This window comes from Callithrix jacchus, chromosome 22 (assembly GCF_049354715.1).
Source record: "Callithrix jacchus isolate 240 chromosome 22, calJac240_pri, whole genome shotgun sequence".
In the NCBI taxonomy this organism is placed as follows: Eukaryota; Metazoa; Chordata; class Mammalia; order Primates; family Cebidae; genus Callithrix; species Callithrix jacchus.
The window spans coordinates 5,372,832-5,389,893 of NC_133523.1; the positions used below are offsets into that span (position 1 = coordinate 5,372,832).

A 17,062-nucleotide genomic window follows, 5' to 3' on the forward strand; every position below is an offset into this window, starting at 1 on the left:
GAAAACACTGCTGGACCGGTCTTTTAAAAACGTTACAAACCTGCAAAGTAACCTGATGCTTCATCCAGAAACATTACTGAAGCTAGTAAGTTTCCGTAACAAAACCTGTCTGTTAACTCACCATCCTGCGAGTTAGCTACTATGTATTTTTCCTGAAGTGAAAATTCTTAGGTGGTTAAAACTTTTACAGATTATTGTTTAAAAAAGAAAGTCCGGCTGGGCGCGGTGGCTCAAGCCTGTAATCCCAGCACTTTGGGAGGCCGAGGCGGGTGGATCACGAGGTCAAGAGATCGAGACCATCCTGGTCAACATGGTGAAACCCCGTCTCTACTAAAAATACAACAAATTAGCTGGGCATGGTGGCGCGTGCCTGTAATCCCAGCTACTCAGGAGGCTGAGGCAGGAGAATTGCCTGAACCCAGGAGGCGGAGGTTGCGGTGAGCCGAGATCGCGCCATTGCACTCCAGCCTGGGTAACGAGAGAAACTCCGTCTCAAAAAAAAAAAAAACAAGAAAAAGTCCTGGACCCCTACAGAAAAAGAGAGCCACCCCCCGCACCCGGTCTCCGCTGAACGCGGTTCTGTCGCTCCATAAAATTCTTCTCCTCCCTCCTCAGTCTTCAATGTCCAGGGTATCCTCATTCGTCTTAGGCATAGTACAATAGCTGGGGAACCACAGAACGCAGGAACAAGCTGTAACCCAGGCCAGCATGGCCGAGCGAGGGCCAGGCTATGTGTCACAGGTGTCGCCAGCTGGAGGACCCTGGCTGGCAAAGTGACTGAGAAGAAAAATCCTACATCACTACTGACAGACAGCAAACTCACTTCCAGGGCCACGTGAGATGGGAAGACGTGTGGCTGTCAGCTGCGTCGGGTGTCACCTTGTCCTTTCAGATTTAATTAAAACTGGCTGCTCAGCCCTCAGCCCACATAGGAAGAACCCAGGCTGCTGCTGTCACTGTGTCGCCCAGGCTGGAGTACAGTGGCGTGATCTCAGCCCACTGCAACCTCCACTTGCTGCGTTCAAGTGATCCTTCTGCCTCAGCCTCCCAAGTAGCTGGGACTACAGGCACCCATGCCCAGCTAATTTTTGTATATTTAGTAGAGATGGGGTTTCACCATATTGGCCAGGCTGGTCTCAAACTCCTGTCCTTGTGATCCACCCACTTGGGCCTCCCAAAGTGCTGGGATGACAGGTGTGAGCCACCCTGCCAAGCCTTTATTTATTTATATATTTAAGAAACGGTCTCACTCTGTCACCCAGGGCTGGAGGGCAGTGGTGGTCATGGCTCACTCAGTCTCAATGTCGCAGGCTGAAGTGATCCTCCTGCCCCAGCCAGGACTACAGGCACATGCCACTGCCCCCAGCTAATCACCTCCATTTCTGCTGTACCCACCACCCTTGGGACGCCCAGTTAGCTCTCCAGGCAAGGTGTGTTCAAGGCTGGAGCAACACCATGGGCACCTGTAGTGACAGCTGAAAGCCACTCGGTGTCCCCACCTCCCAGCCCCAGCTGGCCTCTGCCTATGGACTCTCCCTGCTCCATCCTCTAGCTCTACCTTGCCCACACTGGGACACACTAGCTTTTCCCGGACTCTGTTCCGAGCCCGTCCTACTTCCAGCTCTCAAGTGACTCTAGCTGTCAGGCGGCACTGTGCAACATGCCAGCCTTGCCTTGCTCTGTGGTCTTGGCTGTGGTGAGGTATCTCCCCAGCCCCTTTCCGCCTTCCCAAAGACACCCTAGACTTGTTCCATGCACCTCTGCTCTCTGGGGCCCCATTTCCATGGCCCCCAAGTCCCCTGACCCCAGGCACGTTCTCACACACAGGTGCCAGTGGATGGGCAAGGAGAGACTCATGGGACGAAGCCTGTGACCCCGGGGAGGAACTAAGTCACATTCGTGGAGCTGCAGGACCTGGTTGCCTGGATGGAGAGGAAGGGGCCCAGAGGGTGGCTGCTCACTGGCCTTGTCCAGTCCTTCCCCTCCAACAGTGATGGGTGGCTGAGGCTGCAGGGAACTCCTGGAGCGGCCGGACACACCCGGCCCAGCCATGGCATCACAGCGCTCAGTGCAGACCCCTCCTGTCCTCGCAGGCTGGGCTGGGTGCCTGCGTGCCAGGTGATTGGAAATTCTGCATCTCCAGTGAGGGTTTGTGGTAACAGCCTGGCTCCAGACAGGCTGGGCAGACAGAACTGTCTGTTTTTGCAAGCTTCTTCATCTGTATAATGGGCCCAAAGCCTGCTCCTTCCTGGGGCTTCGGGATGGGCTTGGTGGATGGGGTCAGGGGTGCAGTGTATAGGTGCTCCTGGCTGGGACGGCAAGCGCCAGCTTCCTCCTGCAGCTCGGAGAGTCAGGGATGGTGCCCTGCCCTGCTCATCCCACCCTCACCCTAGTCCTGCCCCACCGCTAAGGCCCAGTAAGGGCAGGGGCACAGCAGATGTGGGAGACCTGCCAGGACCATGCCCTGGGGGGAATGGGGTGGCGCAGGCCCTGTGGGCTCCCCTTCCACCAGCCAGTGATCCCAGCCACACTCCTCCCATGTTTTGCTCGGGCCAGTGCTTCTCTCTGAGTGGGACAGTGGGGGAAATGTCCAGCCTCTAGTCTCTGCTCCTTTTCTCAGACCAGCTGTCATCTCCTGAGCTCGGGCCCTACACCAAGCAACATCAGCCCCAGAACTTGTGGGAATGGGGCCCCTGTGCCAACTCGGTGTCACCTGCTGGCTCCCTGCTCTGGGCACAGGCCTCTTCCCATCACCAACCCCGTGGACCGCCCTCTGTGGCTGGGTGCTGGGAGCCTCTCAGGGGCCCCTCGACAGACCCGCCCTCCCGGGGCTCATGCCTGATGTGGGAGATCCGTGTCGGCTGCCAGGTAGCTCGGCCAGCATGCAGAAGGGGTGTCAGGGAAGGTGTCCCAGCGGGAGAGGATGTGCAGGAGGCCCTCTGAATGTCACAGCAAACACCTGGATTTGCTGATGGCCAGGAATCCCTGCCAGGGCTGTCAGGGAGAGGGTGAAATCATGGAGTCTGGGCAAGGAAGGGCTCGGGCCCAGATCACAGATGAGAGCTGCGGAGGGCGGGAACCATCGGTCCCAGGGGCTCCTGCCCTGTGTCCCCAGGGAAGCAGACCCCACTTCTATCCACTCTGGCTCTTTTTTTTTTTTTTTGAGACGGAGTTTCGCTCTTGTTACCCAGCCTGGAGTGCAATGGTGCAATCTCAGCTCACCGCAACCTCCGCCTCCTGGGTTCAGGCAATTCTCCTGCCTCAGCCTCCCGAGTAGCTGGGATTACAGGCACGCGCCACCATGCCCAGCTAATTTTTTGTATTTTTAGTAGAGACGGGGTTTCACCATGTTGACCAGGATGGTCTCGATCTCTTGACCTCGTGATCCACCCGCCTCGGCCTCCCAAAGTGCTGGGATTACAGGCTTGAGCCACCGCGCCCAGCCTCACTGTGGCTCTTACACTGTCCCACCCTGGGATCAGCCCACCAAAACCAAGACCCTTCCCACAACCCAGACTTGGCCAAAGCAATTTCCCGGCCCCAGAGCATGGCCACTGGAGCACCGGGAGCACCTGCTCTGACCTCTGATGCCAGAGCAGACGTCAAAGGGGTGGGCCATGGCCTGTGGTCAAGGTCAAGCCCTGACAAGCTATGAGGAGCCAGAAGCCGAGGCCTTGGTGCTCTGGGCACCAGCAGGCTGACCCTGTGCCCCCCGGGGGCCAGCATACGGGTCAGGAAACACTTCCAAAGTCCTTTATTGGGCCGGCAAGGCCGGCAGCTGCCCTTGGAGTGGGGTCCCAGGCTGGAGTCTCCAGGTTGGTGGCAGCCCTGTCCCTTCTGGCTGGGGCAGGCAGCCAGCTGGCTCACTACTTGGTGCGCGCCTTCACGTACTCCCAGCCCTCCTTGGAGTACTCGCAGGCCTTAGAGGGGGCTACCGACAGAGCTGACATCACTGTGATGATTCCTGTGGGGAAGGGACGGCCACTGGTGACGCTTCCCTCCCAGCCTCCCCCAGCCTCCAAGCCCTGGGAAATCCTAAACTCTAGGGGTTTTGGTTTCTTTAGAGACAGGGTCTCCCTCTGTTGCCCAGGCTGGGGCACAGTGGTGTCATCATAGCTCACTGAAGCCTTGAACTCCAGGGCTGAAGCAATCCTCCTGCATAAGCCTCCCAAGTAGCTGGTACCGCAGGCACATGCCACCATGCCTGGCTAATTAAAAACGATGTTTTGGGCCAGGCATAGTGGCTCATACCTGTAATCCAAGCACTTTGGCGGCCAAGGCGGGCAGATCACCTGAGGTCGGGAGTTCAAGACCAGCCTAACCAAATGGTGAAACCCCGTCTAAAATTAAAAAAATAATTAAAAAAAAAAATTTTTGCCAGGTACGGTGGCTCATGCCTATAATCCCAGCACTTTGGGAAGCCAAGGCAGATGAATGGCCTGAGGTTAGGAGTTCAAGACCAGTCTGACCAACATGGTGAAACCCCATCTCTATTAAAAAAAAAAAAAATACAAAATTAGGCAGGCGTGGTGGCACACGCCTGTAGTCCCAGCACTTTGGGAGGCTGAGGCAAGCGGATCACGAGGTCAGCAGTTCAAGACCAGCCTGACCAACATGGAGAAACCCCATCTCTACAAAAATACAGAATTAGCCGGGCATGGCGGCACATGCCTGTAATCCCAGCTACTCGGGAGGCTGAGGCAGGAGAATCGCTTGAACCTGGGAGGCAGAGGTTGCGGTGAGCCGAGATCACATCATTGCACTCCAGCCTGGGCAACAAGAGCAAAACTTCATTTCAAAAAAGGAAAAAAAAAGAAAAGCAGATTTTCTCTGTGAAGAGACAGGGTCTCATAATGTTGCCCAAGTTGTTCTCAAAGTCCTGGCTTCCAACAGCTTTTCCGCCTCAGACTCCGAAAGTGCTGTAGGTATGAGCCACCACTCCTAGCAAGCAAGTCTTTTTAAAAACAACTTCCAGCAGAAACTGAGGCAGCAGAGGGGCAGCGCCTTGCCTTGTCCAAGCTCGTAGGACAAGTTCGGCTGTGGGCCCAGGCCTCCCACCTCCCATTCTAACAGGCGGTGCACAGTCCAGCCCTCAAGGGCTCCGCCCTCGTCCCCTTCCCTAGAATCTCCACTCCTTTCCCTGTTACTCATTTATTTGAGACAGAGTCTTGCTCTGTTGCCCAGGCTGGAGTGCAGTGGCGCAATATTGGCTCATTGCAACCTCTACCTCCGGGGCTCAAGAGATTCTCCTGCCTCAGCCTCCAGAGTAGTAGAGACAGAGTTTCACTGTGTTGCCCAGGCTGGTCTCAAACTCCTGACATTCCTGACTTCAGGTGATCCTCCTACCTCAGGCTCGCAAAGTGCTGGCATTACAGGCATAAGCCACCAGGCCTGGCCTCGGTTCCCTTTTAGATCCCTAAGAGACACGTGTGGGGCAGGCCGGGGGATGGATAGAAAAAGTGGCCAGGACATGGGGAGACGGGCTAGACTGGGGTGTCTGCAGCAACCCCCACAAGCAAAGAAACCAGGTGCCTACCTGCATTCCAGGAGTCACGGATGGGAAAGTGAATCTTTGGAGGAGCTGGGAGCTGGGAAGAGAGATGGGCAGAAAGAACCGGTGAAAAGACCCAGCAGCCCAGCCCCAGAGACAGAGGGAGGAGAACAGGCCTGAGAATCAGGCAGCACCAACACGGAGGGCATCATGCAGGGCTGGAGGCAGCCCCAGAGTCGGCCACTCGCCAAGCCCTGGCCTCGCTCCCAGCCTGGAGTACCTGGGGTATCTGCAGGCCTGTCTGCTGACACACGTAGTGGCTGAACTGGTACATGGCCGGGGGAACCACTTCCCCAGCCTTCTTTAGGGCTGCCTGGCTCTTGTCGCTGGACCCCAGCAGCTCCTGGTCATACACCAGGTAGACGGCGCCCCCAGCCACACTTCCCTTGATGAGGAACCTGCGGGTAGGGACGGGAGGAGCAGAAGCTTAGCGGACACTGACCGCCACCCTTAGGAGCCTAGGCCCACGGGGAGAGTCAGACCCTCCCGGGGGCTCACCGTCCACAGGGTGACACTCTGTATGTAGCACCGTCGACCCAGACCCCTATCATATACAGCACTCGATTCACAATGTGCAAGGCAGGGCGGCTGGACGCCATTTTAATCGGTAAACTGAAACCCAGAGCGGGAGAGTGGGTCACTCAAGTTCCCACAGTGAGCAGGGGCAGTGAAAAAGATCCTTGACTTTCCAGAGCCTTCCAGCCCTGGAGAAACCAAGTGTCCCTGGACGCCTCCTGCCCGCTGTCACTCGCTCCGAGCACGCATTCACCTCCCATCCACGCCAGCGACAGGATTCACCGGGCATTGCCTCTTCACAGAGAAGACAACTGAGGCTCGGAGGCGGAGGCAGACACCGTGAGCGGAACGCAAAGGGCTCGCTGGCAGGCAAGAGGGGAGGGATTGGAGACCTAGGGAAGCCCCACCCCGCTGGAGCCTCAGTTTCCCTATCTGGCCCATAGGCGGGGGAGGAAGGGAAGGTAACTCTACATGAAGCGAGGAACAGATCGCAAGCAGACTGGAGACAAGGGTGCCCACAAAAAGGGACTTTTTCGGGGACTCAGGTCCTATCCGGCGGCCCCACGCACCTCATCAGCGACCACACCCGGGCCACCATAGTCGCTCGGCTCCACGCGCAAGGACACGACTCGCCCGCCGCTTCCGGTCGCCACGCCGCAGAGGCCTCTGGGAGGCGTAGTCTTTCTTGCGCGACGCAGAGTCTCCTGGGAGTGGTAGTCTCTTAGGGCGCTGAGACTCCAGAGAAGGGCTACGGTCCCGCCACGAAGGGCCGCTGGGAAATGGACGCTTCAGGACCCGGGCCGCTGCAAGGCTGTCTGGGAAATGTAGTCAGCACCGCGCTGTTTACGCCTGGCCGCGGAGCCTCCTGGAAAATGTAGTCCGGTCCGGCCTAACCCGGCCCTAGCAGTGTGAGGGGAACGAGGCGTCGGGTGCCTGGACTGAAGCCTGAAGGTGACCCGAGAAGAAGTCGGAGCCCGAGAGATCCGCCCGCGCCCGCACGGGGGACTAAGGACCGGGACCTAGAAAAAGTGCCCATAGAAAGTGGTTGTCACGGCAACGCGAAGGCGGGATTGTTCGAAAGCGGCGGTCCCGTCACATGATGGATTCGGGGGCGGGGATTCCACCCAAGGGGCGGGGCCGAGACTGGGAGGTGGAGAGCAGGCGGGGACTGTTGCCTGGCGACGCTCCGGCGCTGGGTCCCCGAGGCCCGGCCCCTCCCCGCGAGGAGGTGGGTTTGGAGTCAGGTGACCCGGGCCCTACGGGAGGGGGCGCGGTCAGAGACCCGGCAGGAGGCGGCCGGGAAGAGAGCTCCGTGGGACGTTCGCGTGGCTCCCAGGCCGGGACCCCAACCCCGCTGGATAGTGGGGGAAACTGAGGCCTGAGTGGGTAAGTATACAGTTTAGGGCTGCGCAGCAGGTCACACACCCCCTTTGTTCGGAGGGGAAGCTAAGGCCCGCCGGGGTCTAGAAGGGGCCGGTGGGTTCTGCAGGAATTTGTCCCTCCCCGCCCCCCGCCGCCCGGATTCCTCCTGCATCTCGGCCAGGCTGCTTCAACCGTTCATCTGCCCATCCATCCGTCCATACGTCCATCCTTCCATCCATCTGTCCCCTCACCCATCCATCTATCCATCTGGCCATCCACCCACCCACCCATCCATCTATCCATCCACAGTTCCCTTTATCGGTCTCGCTATCCATCCACGCATCCGTTCATCCATCTGCTCCCCCCATCCAGCCATCTATCCATCTGACCATCCACCCACCGATCCTTCCATCTATCCATCCACACTTCCATTCATCATCTGTCTCCCCATCCATCCACGCATCCGTTCATCCAACTGTCTGCCCATCCATCCACCCATCAATCCATCCATCTGCTCCCCCATCCATCCACCCATCCATTCATCCATCTGTTTCCCAAATTCATCATACATCCATCCGCTCATCCATTTATCCATCCATGCCTCCATCCCTCCTTCTGTCCATCCACTCATCCATCCATCCGTCTGTCCATCTGGCCTCACTTCCCCCTGCCGGGCTGCTGCAGTCAGTGTGGAGCTGGGGGTGGAAAAGGGATGAGCAGAGGGACTTCATGGACTGTCCCTGGAAGGGGAAAAGGTGGAAGCTCGTTTTTTGCTGTGAGCATGACTGGTGTGTCTGGGGAAGCTGAGGAGTTCATTCCTTTGAGAAGGGAACGATTCACAGATGGAGAAGAGGATAGACAGGTAGTCAGGGGCTATACCTGCAGGGCCTCATGGGCTGCAGTGAGGAGCCTGGTTTCCATCAGTTGCAGTGGAGACACCTGAGAGGGTTTGGAGCAGAAAGGCAGTGACTATGTTGCTTTTGATACAGGTGCCTTTGGCTACATGGACAGGAGAGGCAGGGAGAGAATGTGGAGATGGGGAAGCCAGTGTGGAGGTAGGGGAGACCTAATGGGAGGTGGAAGGGAGGCCAGGGGAAAGAAGATGGGGGTGGTCAGGCCGGGGGGAGGGTCTAGGAGGGAGGTGACAATCTGGGAGCCCTGAAGAGAGAGAGGAAGGGACAGTTGGGGAGAGATTGCAGAGGGAGAACTGATAAGATCTGAAAACATGAGGTCAGACCGGGCGCGGTGGCTCACACCTGTAATCCCAGCACTTTGGGAGGCCAAGGCGGGTGGATCACGAGGTCAAGAGATCAAGACCATCCTGGTCAACATGGTGAAACCCCGTCTCTACTAAAAAAAAAATACAAAAAATTAGCTGGGCATGGTGGCATGTGCCTGTAATCCCAGCTACTCAGGAGGCTGAGGCAGCAGAATTGCCTGAACCCAGGAGGCGGAGGTTGCGGTGAGCCGAGATCGCGCCATTGCACTCCAGCCTGGGTGACAAGAGCGAAACTCCGTCTCAAAAAAAAAACCATGAGGTCATGGGGTAAAAGGATGGAAGGGCGTGAGGACAATGCCTGGGTTTCCCATTCAGGGACGGGACAGTGAGGCCCTTTCCATCATGGTGAGCTGGGAAGAGAAGCAGGTATGGGGCTACATGCTGAGCCTGGTTTGAATCCTGCTGGCTCTAAGGGGCCTGGAGGTGGTCAAGTGGAGGTCCCCAGAGGACAGCAGAGGCAGAGAACCCAGGGCTGGACCTGGAGATGGAAGATTTAGGGACTCTTCAATGAGAGAGCCCATCTCAAAAAAAGTAAAGAAAAAGAAAAGGGCCGGGCGCGGTGGCTCACGCCTGTAATCCCAGCACTTTGGGAGGCCGAGGCGGGTGGATCACGAGGTCAAGAGATCGAGACCATCCTGGTCAACATGGTGAAACCCCGTCTCTACTAAAAATACAAAAAATTAGCTGGGCATGGTGGTGCGCGCCTGTAATCCCAGCTACTCGGGAGGCTGAGACAGGAGAATTGCCTGAACCCAGGAGGTGGAGGTTGCAGTGAGCTGAGATCGCGCCATTGCACTCCAGCCTGGGTGACAAGAGCGAAACTCCGTCTCAAAAAAAGAAAAAGAAAAGAAAATTTGGCCCTCTCTTGGAGGAGGTCACTTTTTTTTCTTTTTTTGAGATGGAGTTTTGCTCTTGTTGCCCGGGCTGGAGTGCAATGGCATGACCTTGGCTCACTGTAACATTGTCCTCCCGGGTTCAAGAGATTCTCCTGCCTCAACCTCCTGAGTAGCTGGGATTACAGGCGACTGCCACCATGCCCGGCTAAGTTTTTATATTTTAAGTAGAGACGAGGTTTCAACATTTTGGTCGGGGTGTCTCAAACTCCTGACGTCAGGTGATCCACCCGCCTTGGCCTCCCAAAGTGCTGAGATTACAGGCCTGAGCCACCACACCCAGGCTTTTTTTTTTTAAAGACGGGTTTCACCATGTTGGTCAGGCTGGTCTTGAACTCCCAACCTCACGTGATCCACCTGCCTTGGCCTCCAAAGTGCTTGGATTGCAGGTGTGAGCCACCACGCCCGGCCTTTTTGTTTGTTTGTTTGTTATGAAATTGGCTGTTGTTGCCCAGGCTGGAGTGCAGTGGCACTATCTCGGCTCACTGCAACCTCCACCTCCTGGGTTCAAGCCATTTTCCTGCATCAGCCTCTCAAGTATCTGTCACCATGCCCGGCTAATTTTTTTTTTTTTTTTAACTGAGTCTTACCAAAAAAAAAAAAGGAAAAAATAAATAAAAATAACCCCCCCCCCAAAAAAAAAAGAGAGAGACAGAGTCTTCTCGAGGCTGGAGCCCAGTGGCGAAATCTCAGCTCACTGCAACCTTGGCCTCCCTGATTCAAGCAATTCTTCCGCCTCAGCCTCCCAAGTCACTGGGAGTATAGGCACACACCACCACACCTGGCTATTTTTTGTATTTTTAGAAGAGTTGGGGTTTCACCATGTTGGCTAGAATGGTGTCTGTTTTTTGTTTTGTTTTGTTTTTGAGATGTCTCGCTCTGTCGTCCAGGCTGGAGTATAGTGGTGCAGTCTTGGCTCACTGCAACCTCCACCTCCCGAGGTCAAGTGATTCTTGTGCCTCAGCCCCCTGAGTAGCTGCAGTTATGCACCTGCTATCATGACCAGCTAATTTTTGTATTTTTAGTATAAATGGGGTTTCACCATGTTGACCAGGCTGCTCTCGAACTCCTGATCTCAAGTGATCTGCCTGCCTCAGCCTCCCAATATGCTGGGATTCCACGTGTGAGCCATCTCGCCCAGCTGAAGGAGGTCACTTTTGCACTGAGACTTGAAAGAAGTGAGAGAGCAAACCATTGGGTTATATCTGGGAACGGCATTCTAGGCAGTAGGAACAGCCCACGCGAAGGCCCTGAGGCAGGACGGTGACTGGCTGGTTTTGAGGAATAGCAACGGATTGACTATTTTAGGGGAGCAGAGTGAGCGTGGAGGACAGGTCTATGCAGAACGTTTGTGGCCACCAAGGAGTGTTTTTTTTGGGTGTGTGTTTTGTGTGTGTGTGTGTGCGTGTGTTTTGAGACAGAGTCTTTCTCTGTCACCAGGGGCTGGAGTATAGTGACGCGATCTCGGCTCACTGCAACCTCTGCCTCCTGGGTTCAAGTGATTCTCCTGTCTCGGCCTCCCCAGTAGCTGGGATTACAGGCATGTACCACCACGCCCAGCTAATTTTTTCTATTTTTTGTAGAGACAGGGTTTCACCACGTTGGCCAGGATGGTCTTGATCTCTTGACTTCATGAACTGCCTACCTTGGCCTCCCAAATGTTAGGATTGCAGGCGTGAGCCACCGGGCCCAGCCAGGAGTCTGCTTTTTATTCTAACTGGAGCAGGAAGGATTTGAGGTCCAGGGGAGGCAAGGCGTGGGGAAAAAAGAAGGCTGAGAAGGCAGAAGGGCAGGGGTGCAGGTGCGGCCGTTCATGGAGCCAGCATGGTGGCCTGGACGGGTGGTGGCATCACCAAATGCTCATCAAACGGGGCAGCTGTGGGCCTGGCCTCTGCTGGCCACCTCTGTCCCCTGTCCCTCTGCAGGCCCACGGAGGACCATGAAGGTGCTTCTTCTCACAGGGCTGGGGGCCCTGTTCTTCGCCTATTATTGGGATGACAACTTTGACCCAGGTGAGTCCCTGGGGTTTATGGAGGGAGAAACGGGGCCAGCTGTCCCGTCCTCTGCCCAGAGTGACCACCCGGACTCTGGCCAGCCAGCCTCCAGGGAGCCCGAGTGCTGCTGACAGGGGCCAATGCTGGTGTCGGTGAAGAGCTGGCCTATCACTACGCACGCCTGGGCTCCCACCTGGTGCTCACTGCCCACACCGAGGCCTTCCTGCAGAAGGTGAGCCACCCCATGTCTAGACAAATGCTGGGGGTGCATGTGGGGACAAGGAAGAGAGCCTGGGTTTGAATCCCTGCAGTGACCCCGGCTTCCTGTGTGACCCTGGGCAAGTCACCTAGCCTCTTTGAGCCTCTCGGTTTCCTCATTTTCAAAACGGGGACAATGAAACCACCCTCTGGCCAGGCGTGGTGGCTCATGCCTGTAGTCCCAGCACTTTGGAAGGCCGAGGCAAGTGGATCAGCTGAAGTCAGGAGTTCAAGACCAGCCTGGACAACATGATGAAACCCCGTCTCTACTAAAAATACAAAAATTAGGCCGGGTACAGTGGCTGATGCCTGTAATCCTAGCACTTTGGAGGCCGAGATGGGCAGATCACTTGAGGTCAGGAGTTGGCAACCAGCCTGGCCAACATGGTAAAACCCTATCTCTACTAAAAATACAAAAGAAAAAAAAATAGCTGGGCATGGTGGCCCGCACCTGTAACCTCAGCTACTTGGGAGGCTGAGGCAGGAGAACTGAACCCAGGAGGCAGAGGTTGTAGTCAGCCGACATTGCACCACTGCACTCCAGCCTGGGTGACAGAGCGAGACTCCATCTCAAAAACACACAAAAAAATTGTTTTTGATGGCTCATGCCTGTAATCCCAGCTACTTGGGAGGCTGAGGCAGGAGAATCACTTGAACCCAGGAGGCAGAGGTTGCAGTGAGCCGAGGTCGTGCCACTGCACTGCAGCCTGGGCAACAAAGTGACATTCTGTCTTTTTTTTTTTTCAAGACGGAGTTTCGCTCTTGTTACCCAGGCTGAAGTGCACTGGCGTGACCTCGGCTCACCGCAACCTCCGCCTCCTGGGTTCAGGCAATTCTCCTGCCTCAGCCTCCTGAGTAGCTGGGATTACAGGCGCGTGTCACCATGCCCAGCTAATTTTTGTATTTTTAGTAGAGACGGGGTTTCACCATGTTGACCAGGATGGTCTCGATCTCTTGACCTCGTGATCCACCCGCCTCGGCCTCCCAAAGTGCTGGGATTACAGGCTTGAGCCACCGCGCCCGGCTTAAACAAAGCAACAAACTCCCACCTTTTCATGGGTTAGGATGCTGCACCACTGCAGTGAGATGGTTGACTAGAATGCACGGCACATTCCTCAGCAAATGAGAGTTGCGTGTCCAAGCCTGTATTGATAGTTGGATTCTCAAACTCCAAAGGGAGGATGGGCACTTCTTGGCAACCAACAGCTCATTGCTACTTCAGGACAGGGTGTGGCTCTTGGACACAAACCTTTCAAATTTTCAAGAGAAGCTAGAAATCTGGAGATTGTAGGTGAAATGCCCTGTTTTAGAATCGGCCAGCATTCTGGCTCGCAGACCTCCACTTTGAGCCTCCCCACCTCCCAGTAGTAAATCTTTGGGAAAGATGTTGAATGGGGCCAGAGGCTCAGAGTAGGGGAGGGGTTTTCAGGCGGTGGCCTCCCTGTGGCCGGCAGGTGGGGGGGCAGCTGGAGAGGAGAGGCCCACGGGCAGCTCTGGCCCCCCCCAGGTGGTAGGGAACTGCCGGAAGCTGGGCGCCCCCAAGGTCTTCTACATCGCAGCGGACATGGCCTCCCCTGAGGCGCCCGAGAGCGTGGTGCAGTTTGCGCTGGACAAGCTGGGTGAGGGGCTAGGCCTGGAGTCTGCAGTCCGGGACCGTGGCCTGGGCCTTAGGGACAGGACCAGAATTGGGGTGTGGGTGTGGCTACAGTAACAAGTGTCTCAGGGTGGAGACGTTTCCCGGGACTGGGGACGTGGTGGAGGGGGTGGAGCCTCATTGCATCGTCGGGGAAGAGCTCCAAACAGAGCCTCATTGAATGGGGACGAAACTTTGCTAGATCCAGAGAATAAGGCCCAGGGCTGGGTGCCTTTCATCGTAGGGGGCGTTCCCTGGGGCGGAGCTCACTGGGTCAGCGCTCTGGGCGGAGCTAAGATCGGGGGCGGGGTTTGATTGTGCCCCGGAGGAGGGGCCTCCGCGGCTGACCGGCGTTTCTGGGCCAGGCGGGCTGGATTACCTCGTGCTCAACCACATTGGCGGCGCCCCGGCCGGCACGCGGGCGCGCAGCGCCCAGGCAACGCGCTGGCTCATGCAGGTGCTCCGCCCCTCCGCGGCTCGATCTCGGGGACCGGTGCTCCAGCCCCCTCTCTTCAAGCTCCGCTCCCTTCACGACCGGGGCTCTGCCTCCTCCCGGGCCGGCCCTCAGCCCTTCCCGCCCCGGACACGACCCTCCAAACCCAAGGCCCCGCCCTGCCCTCCGGGATTATAGGTCCGTCCTGGCGTTGACCCCACCCTGGGACCATGCCCTCCGGGTTTCTAGCCGCGTCCTCGGACCCCGCCCCGGCCTTGGCCCCGCCCTCCGGGTTTCTAGCCGCGTCCTCGGACCCCGCCCCGGCCTTGGCCCCGCCCTCCGGGTTTCTGGCCCGGTCCTAGGACCCCGCCCCGGCCTTGGCCCCGCCCTCCGGGTTTCTAGCCGGGTCCTCGGACCCCGCCCCGGTCTTGGCCCCGCCCTCCGGGTTTCTGGCCCGGTCCTAGGACCCCGCCCCGGCCTTGGCCCCGCCCTCCGGGTTTCTGGCCCGGTCCTAGGACCCCGCCCCGGCCTTGGCCCCGCCCTCCGGGTTTCTGGCCCGGTCCTAGGACCCCGCCCTGCCCCTGGGCTCCGCCTGCGTCGGTGACATGCGAGTGCCGCCTGCAGGTCAACTTTCTGAGCTACGTGCAACTGACGTCCCGGGCATTGCCCAGCCTGACGGACAGCAAGGGCTCTCTGGTGGTGGTGTCCTCGCTGCTCGGTGCGTGCGCTCGGCCCCGGCTCTGCGGGACGGGGAATGGGGAGCTCGATGCGGGTGAGCCTGGAGGGCTTGGGCAGGCTTCCCGGAGGAGGGGGAGCCGCTCAGCCGCTGCCGTCCGCGCCCCCAGGCCGCGTGCCCGCGTCGTTCTCCACCCCGTACTCGGCGGCCAAGTTCGCGCTGGACGGCTTCTTCGGCTCCCTGCGGCGGGAGCTGGACGTGCAGGACGTGAACGTGGCCATCACCATGTGCGTCCTGGGCCTCCGAGATCGCGCCTCCGCCGCCGAGGCAGTCAGGTGAGGCCCGGGCGAGCCGGGGGCTGGGCTGGGGGCCATGGGCGGCTGCCCAGCCCCAGCTGCAGCCCCCACCGCGCCCTCCCGTCCCCAGGGGAGTCACGAGGGTCAAGGCGGCCCCGGGGCCCAGGGCGGCCCTGGCCGTGATCCGCGGCGGCGCCACGCGCGCGGCCGGCGTCTTCTACCCGTGGCGTTTCCACCTGCTGTGCTTGCTCCGGCGCTGGCTGCCGCTCCCGCGGGCCTGGTTCATCCGCCAGGAACTCAACGTCACGGCCGCGGCTGCAGCCTGAGCACCGAGGGGTACCCCTCTACGTCCCGGACGGGAACGCTCCTCCCTCCAACTGTCCCTGGAGCCAGGACACTCACAAGAGACACCCCTGAGAGGGTGGCCACAGCCCAAGATAAAGTCGTCAAGACAGAAAAGCAAAACCCGGAAAAACGACGGGCGCCTGGAACCAAACACAGCTTCGGAGGCGCAGGCGCCCTGTGTTAGGTGCCTTCTCCCGGGCTTGTGACGCCTCACCAGTTTGGACATGATTGATGACATGACTGCTTCCATTTTACAGATAAAGAATCTGAGGCTCAGAGAGGTCGTACCACCCTTGAGCCAGCCGTGGACCCCCCACTCCATTTCCTGCCTGCGCCTCTTGGTCCCTGATTTATTCTTTGCACTCATTCATTCCAGCTGGGAAGATCCCCTCCTCCCGACACCTGCCGGCTTCCCCCAGCTGGGGGCTCACACCTGCAGGGATGTCTGCACTGTCCGTGCACTTGGTGGCAGGGTCTAAGAGGGAGGAGGAGGAGGGAAAGTCTGTGTTTTGGGCTGGACCCAGTCTCCCTTTGGAGAATAAAAACGCTTCTTCCCTTGCATATCTGTTCAAATTCCTCGGTAATTTCAATTTGCTGGCAGCCGGCGGACAGCGGGAGCGGTGTGTGTATCAGGGGCTTGGACTCTCAATCCCATTTCACAGGTGGAGAAATGGAGGCTGAGAGGCTAGGCGCGGTGGCTAACGTTTATAATGCCAGCACTTTGGGAGGCCAAGGCTAGCGGATCACTTGAGGTCATGAGTTTGAGACCAGCCTGGCCAACATGGTGAAACCCTGTCTTTACGTATTTTTAAATTTTTTTTAGACGGAGTCTCGGTCTAGGCTGGAGTGCAGTAGTGTGATCTAGGCTCACTGCAACCTCCGCCTCTGGGGTCAAGCAATTCTTGTGCGTCAGCCTCTAGAGTAGCTGGGATTACAGGTGCGGGCCACCTCACCTGGCTTTTTGTATTTTTAGTAGAGATTGGGTTTCACCATGTTGGCCAGGGTGGTCTGGAACTCTGGCCTTAGGTGACCCCCCCCCCCCCGCCTCGGCGTCCCAAAGTGCTGGGATTATAGGTGTCAGCCACTGCATTCGGCCACAAACAAATATTTTAATTAAAAAATAAGCCAGGCGTGGTGGCATGTGCCTGTGGTCCCAGCTAAGGAGGCTGAGGCAGGAGGATCACCTGAGCCCTGGAAGTCAAGCCATGATGATTGCAGCGCTGCCCGCTATCTTGGGCGACAGAGCAAGACCCTGTGTGGAAAAAGCATGAGCAGCCCTAAATTGAGACTCACTCTTGTATATTAATAGCATTATTAAAGGCGAAAAATTGGAAACGTGTGTGTTTTCCGCCATCTGATTCCGTTAATTAGCGTCCCTTCCCTGCATCTTGTGAAATTACATCAGATGTCCCCAAGGGGCACTTATTATGCCTTGCTGTATTCATACCTAATCCAGAGGCTGACCAGTTGGCAGATAATGAAACCAATGCTCTCTTTAATGGCCGTTTTAACAGTTCAAATAGTTTGGTAATATTCTTTTCGTTCTACAAGTGAAGAAAGTCTGGGAGGCGAAGTCGTTGATGCAGGGTCGGTCAGCAATCGGCGGAGTTGGGATTCGAACTCGTGTCACGGGCAGAGGGAGGAGGGGAGCCATAGTCACGCCCCCTGGTTCCGACTTCTGCTCGCAGGCTCGGAGTAAGTGCGCATGCTCAAAGAGCCGGGTCGCGCATGCTAAGCGAGACTGCGGGGACGCCTCCAGCCGCCAGGGGGAGTGCGCGCGATTCTTGCCTCTGTGGCCCGTGCATCCTGAGCACAGTAGACATCCC

General features: G+C 57.5%; 2 protein-coding genes across 15 annotated transcripts; one reads left to right on the forward strand and one right to left on the reverse strand.

Annotated features, from left to right (window-relative positions):
* Positions 1-3,737: 3,737 nt before the first annotated feature.
* On the reverse strand, positions 3,738-6,698 carry MICOS13 (mitochondrial contact site and cristae organizing system subunit 13). 2 transcript variants are annotated; one of them, XM_002761611.5, is made up of 4 exons: positions 6,637-6,698; positions 5,772-5,949; positions 5,537-5,588; positions 3,738-3,964 (listed from the first exon to the last, which is right to left on the reverse strand). In XM_002761611.5, the coding sequence occupies exons 1-4, from the start codon at positions 6,663-6,665 to the stop codon at positions 3,867-3,869; spliced, it is 357 nt and encodes a 118-aa protein (XP_002761657.1). In that variant the 5' UTR covers positions 6,666-6,698; the 3' UTR covers positions 3,738-3,866. The 2 variants fall into 2 exon arrangements, with proteins under 2 accessions (XP_002761657.1, XP_017822943.1); XM_017967454.4 differs by having other exon boundaries at positions 6,321-6,698.
* A 508-nt stretch (positions 6,699-7,206) lies between these two features.
* On the forward strand, positions 7,207-15,797 carry HSD11B1L (hydroxysteroid 11-beta dehydrogenase 1 like). Of its 13 annotated transcripts, XM_078360283.1 has the most exons (10): positions 7,344-7,453; positions 8,419-8,484; positions 11,042-11,141; positions 11,527-11,613; positions 11,697-11,827; positions 13,361-13,472; positions 13,852-13,943; positions 14,544-14,637; positions 14,765-14,930; positions 15,022-15,797. In XM_078360283.1, the coding sequence occupies exons 4-10, from the start codon at positions 11,541-11,543 to the stop codon at positions 15,215-15,217; spliced, it is 864 nt and encodes a 287-aa protein (XP_078216409.1). In that variant the 5' UTR covers positions 7,344-7,453; positions 8,419-8,484; positions 11,042-11,141; positions 11,527-11,540; the 3' UTR covers positions 15,218-15,797. The 13 variants fall into 13 exon arrangements, with proteins under 13 accessions (XP_078216410.1, XP_078216409.1, XP_035139924.1 ...); XM_035284033.3 differs by lacking the exon at positions 11,042-11,141; XM_078360281.1 differs by lacking the exon at positions 8,419-8,484 and having other exon boundaries at positions 11,478-11,613.
* Positions 15,798-17,062: the final 1,265 nt, after the last annotated feature.